General features: G+C 39.2%; 1 protein-coding gene across 1 annotated transcript; it reads right to left on the reverse strand.

The window, feature by feature from the left end:
• Nucleotides 1–263: 263 nt before the first annotated feature.
• Nucleotides 264–3,964, reverse strand: LOC112651635 (60S ribosomal protein L7a-like). Its single transcript, XM_035714861.2, is given in 2 exon segments — nt 264–403; nt 2,911–3,964. Coding segments are annotated over 2 exon segments (921 nt in total). The 5' UTR covers nt 3,692–3,964.
• Between the last annotated feature and the right edge of the window lie 1,212 nt (nt 3,965–5,176).

Raw genomic sequence — 5,176 nt, forward strand, 5'->3', positions numbered from 1 at the left:
AATGATGCTGGGGACTCTTTGGTATAGCTCAGCTGCAGAGATCATCCCCAGCCATAACGTGAGACTTAGGACCATTCTGGTACAACCAGTCTCAAAATCATCTCATGCATAGACCTCAAACTTCTTGTGAGTCTCTGAAATGTATCTCTACGTTCTCATCTTCAGCCTGAATTTATCTATGGCCCACAACCTGAGTCCATGACAGTCTCTAGATCAGTACTTCTCTGGGAGCAAAATAGGGAGCGACATTATTTAAGTTGTTTTTAACACATCATCATCTTCAGAGTAACATGGTCCACTATAGGTGCATTGCCCTCAGGATGACAGCTCACCACGATGTTTCCCTGAGGGTAGTTGGCCGTGTTCTGAATCAAATGCTTTCTTCTTGGGAATACGGGGTCATCTATCAGGGAAAGAGAAATGACCCATACAAACTACTAAACAAACCATCTCCAGGAAGCATCTCTGAGGAAGCCAGTGGACAGGGTACATATGGACATTACTGAATTATCTCAGATAATAAAGGAGGGGCTGTTAATATAATCAGACGGGTCCTGCAGCTGTTCAAAACAAATTCTGAGCCCAGGTAGTAAAGAGACACATATGAAAGCAGTAATTTCTGGGGTGTTTTTTTCTCACTTTAATACTCCCATAATTTAAAAAAGAATTTAATGGATTTTCATTTTCAAGACCTGGAAAAACAAAAGTCCTCCTAAGCTAAGAGCAAATGCTTCCAGTGTTTGCCTAAAGCCATTCTTTTTATTGGGGCAGTTACAGCCCCTTGAGAAGAAGGGGTTTATAATGGAAAAAATGAGACAGCATCAAGCATAATGAAGCTCAGAATATAAATAATAAAAACACTGTTAATGCCTGACACTTTATGTTTCTAAAGAAAACGCCTGCTATTTATCTAAAATAAGACAGTTGTTGAGGAAGTGGATAAAGACCAGGCCAACTTGCCCACAGTGGTTCATTCCCTTTAAAATATTCCACAAAAGACAAGCACATATTTAACAGGATTCTTTTATTTTACCTTTATTATCCTTCAGGGAAAATGATCCCTTGACGTGTGTTAGATTTCAGTTAATTTCAGTCTCCCATCTAATGCAGCAGAAACACTTTCAACAAAGTCCCCAGTGAGGGAAGGATCATGTTTTTCAGCTAAACCATATAGCGTCTTAATGTATGAGAAAGAACAGCAGAAATCCCAGGGCCCGTTTTTTCCTGCAATACAGATTTTGTGTGTAGAATTCTTCCATCAGGGGGTGTGTGATTTCTTGAAGCAACAGAACTTTTCTAAACATCTTCTAGAAATATGAACTTAATTCATAACTTCATGGAGCTTGGTACCACAGACATGGCAATATATGTGATACTGTCCCTGTCCTCAAAGAACTCCTATTCCAGGAAGCAGAGTCAGGCATTAAACATAATTGTAGGCAATTATTAAACATCTTATGTGTACTTACCACTAGGCTCAGCTCTTTACATGCTTTATGTCCTATAACCTGTACAATAATCCCAGCAAGGCAGGGAGGGTTATTATTACCACTTTTCGAGTTGCTTGAAACAGTCTTCAAGGCATTAATGAGCCTCCACACAGGCACCGGACAGCTTGAAAATTCTGTGATTCTTTAATAATTATATTTTAGATTTTAAAACATGACAGGAGAAAATTATTATGAAGATGGTATTCTTAGCATGCACTCTTGACAGATTGTGGAAAGTTTTCAACTAGCTCACAGATAAACATCATGAGCAACATGTTGGTATTTTTTATATTATACTAAGTGTAAGTTATTATGGAATATAATGTAAAGAAGTATTCTTTTGGCCTAAATGACATAAACTCAACTCAAAATGAACTCACTTAAATAAATAAATTGAGGAAAGTATTCAAAGTTCAAAGGTCCTGGACTAGTAATCTCCAGGAACAGGTAAATAAATGCATGTATTCACATATTACCAGCAATTGTTCTACTTTCCTCTGGGTCACCCTCTTGGTCAGGTAATTTTTCTCCTTGCAAGAGGATCTCCCTATAGTTTAGCAAGTCTGATGGAAAGAACTTTTCCTTTTTTTTTAATCTAACAGAAATCCCAGAATTAAATATCATTAACCTGATTTGGATATCATTGCAGTCAGAGGAGTAGAATGTTCTTTAAAAAAGAAAAAAGAAAAGATTTTATTTATTTTTGAGAGAGAGAGAGCAGGAGAATGAGTTGTGGGAGGGGCACAGGGAGAAGCAAACTCCTCGCTGAGCAGGGAGCTCTATGAGGGACTCAATCCCAGGACCCTGGGATCATGATCTGAGCCAAAGGCAGACACTTAACTGATGGGAGTCACCCAGGCACCTGGAGTAGAATGTTCTGATGGATAAATCAGGATCATATAGCTACCCATGGCTCCAAGTGGAGAAAGTAATTCCACCTAAACCACACGGACTGAGGATGGAAGAAAGGGATTCCTCAAAATAAATCAGAGAGTTGTTGCAAAAAAAAAAAAAAAAAAAAAAAAAGTGGCCAGATTCTGTACAAGGAAATACAATTGATGTCCTTCACAAAGAGGATAAAGTAGTAAAGAGCTAAGCATGCTGAAGTTTGGTGACCAGGTAGAGTGATATAGAAGAACTTTAATCCTCTTTTCCATAATTATTTGATGCTCCTGAAAAGAAATCTGGGTAAAAAAACAAAACGAAACAAAACAAAACAAAAAACGATAGAAGAAAACCAGTATTATAAAATTAACAATACCAGTTAAATCACCTCATGCTCCTAGCTCCTCTCTGAGGCAGAGAAGTACTCATTGAACCCCTGAATGGAGGTAAAAGAATCCATCTCAATTTAGTGTTGAGGTAGAACAATTATTAATTGAGCAAAACACTTTTTTTTTTAAAGACAACCTTTTATTACTTTTACATACAGAAAATTCAACAGCATCCATGTAGCCCAGCTTGGTAGCTAGTTCTTGAGCCTTTGCTTTTTCCAGCTTGGCGATGGGAGCCACTGACTTGGGACCCAGGACGTTGCCTCCCCAGTGGCGGTGGATCTCATCGTATCTGTCATTATAATTGGTCCTGATGGTTTCTACCAGCTTAGCCAGAGCTCTCTTGTCTTCCGAGTTAACCTGTGTGAAGGCAACAGTGGTGCAGGTCTTCCTGTGGACCTGATGCCCCAGCCTGGCCTTCCCCTTGATAATGCAGTAGGGAACCCCCATCTTATGACACAGGGTAGGCAGGAAGACAACCAGCTCAATGGAATTCACATCATGGGCTATCACTACCAGCTGAGCCTTCTTGTTTTCCACCAAGGTGGTGACACTGTTAGCCCCAGCTCAAAGGACAGGTGGCCTCTTAGTGGGGACACACCCTTTGCCCGCAGCTTTCTTCTTCTCCAGGGCCAGCAGCTTCTGCTTCTTCTCTTGCCTTGTCTCTGGTCTGTACTTGTAGGCCAGCTTAAGCAGTTGCATAACTGTTTGGTGGTCCAAGGCCTGGGTGGACTGGTTAATGGCAGGAGGCACTTTGAGACGTTTATACAGGATGGCCCTCTGCCGCTGCAGCCGGATGTAGCTTGGCCACTTGACAAAGTGGGTGAGGTCCCTCTTGGGCTGGATGTCCTGTTGGATGCCAAAGTTCTTAGGCCTTTTCTCGAACAGGGGATTGACCACCTTCTTGGCCTCCTGCTTCTTCACCATGTCAGGGACCAGGGCCACATTCTTCCACTTCACCTTCTTCCCTGTAGCAAAACACTTTTCCTACAGTTTCTTAATTCCAAAAAAGCACAAAGGTACTCACTCTTAAAATTGAAGAAGGAAAAGTTAGAGTAAGGTGTTGATTTTAAAAGATTCTATTTTTTGGGATCCCTGGGTGGCGCAGCGGTTTAGCGCCTGCCTTTGGCCCAGGGCGCAATCCTGGAGACCTGGGATCGAATCTCACGTCGGGCTCCTGGTGCATGGAGCCTGCTTCTCCCTCTGCCTGTGTCTCTGCCTCTCTCTCTCTGTATGTGTGAGACTATCATGAATAAATAAAAAATTTAAGAAAAAAGAAAAAAAAAAAGAAGAACCTGTTTAAAAAAAAAAGATTCTATTTTTCTTACAGGAAAAATCTCTTAGCTTATCCTCCCATGTATCTCTTGAAATTCTCTATGATAGAAATTGTTGGGTAAGATACTAATCAAAGAGCTTTGAATTCTCCAAAGTCTCTAAATATGAAAATCAATGTTAAAATTATTAGAACTTGGAAAGATAAAACTACTTAGGTATCATACACCACAACAAATAGTCTTTCAGTCACATTTAACAGATTAAACTCACTGATTATTTTAAGATCAACAACCCCTTTGTGATTGGCATCTCATCAAATTAAAATATATTCTAGTTTACACACTCAGTTTTGTATACACTCTGAACATCAGAGCATAAATAATGTACATACCAAATGTTGACTTTAGAGCTTGTGTAGGCAGAACGAGTTTTTCCTCAAAAACAGACATACAACTAAGGAGATATGTTTCAAAATCTTATATGAAATGATCTTAAGCTTTTGCCAAGAATTCCAGTAGAAATATAGATTTCTTTTGCAGTCTATCTTAAAACAGGAGATAGCTGAATAAACATTTTCTAAAGACTTGTTTTCTGTAAAATTTTATTCATAAGCTACCTTCTGAATCATAAATTCTACACACTTGTTGGACTCTTCGCCTTTCACTCTGATCAAGTATAAATATCAATCCCACTGAAGATGGCCTCAGAAGAGCAATTGTATTCACAGGAGTTGAATAATGGATATTTAATACTATTAGTTTGTATCTTATAATTCTTCAGAGCCAAGGTTGGCACCTTAATTTATCCTCCTCAACTTTTCTTACTGATATATAACTCCCTTATCCTTTAAACATGCTTACCACACAAAACATTGGCAGGATCTGAACTCTGCGTCAGATGAAAACAGAACAAATTATTTGCACATAGGTCCAATTCACATAAGATCCATATGTGTGTCCTACTTTATGTTCATCAATTTCACTTTCAACTCCAGAAACTCAAGGATGTCAGACTTTCAGTTCCTAGATTTGGCCTTTTATGGAAACAAAAGCTACTCCTCCTTTGTACATCTTGAAATAATATTCTTTAGTAAGAGCCTGGAAAGATATTATGTGTCCATTTGAGGGTGTTATCCAC

The sequence above is a fragment of the Canis lupus genome, chromosome 4 (genome assembly GCF_003254725.2).
Source record: "Canis lupus dingo isolate Sandy chromosome 4, ASM325472v2, whole genome shotgun sequence".
NCBI classification, from domain to species: Eukaryota; Metazoa; Chordata; class Mammalia; order Carnivora; family Canidae; genus Canis; species Canis lupus.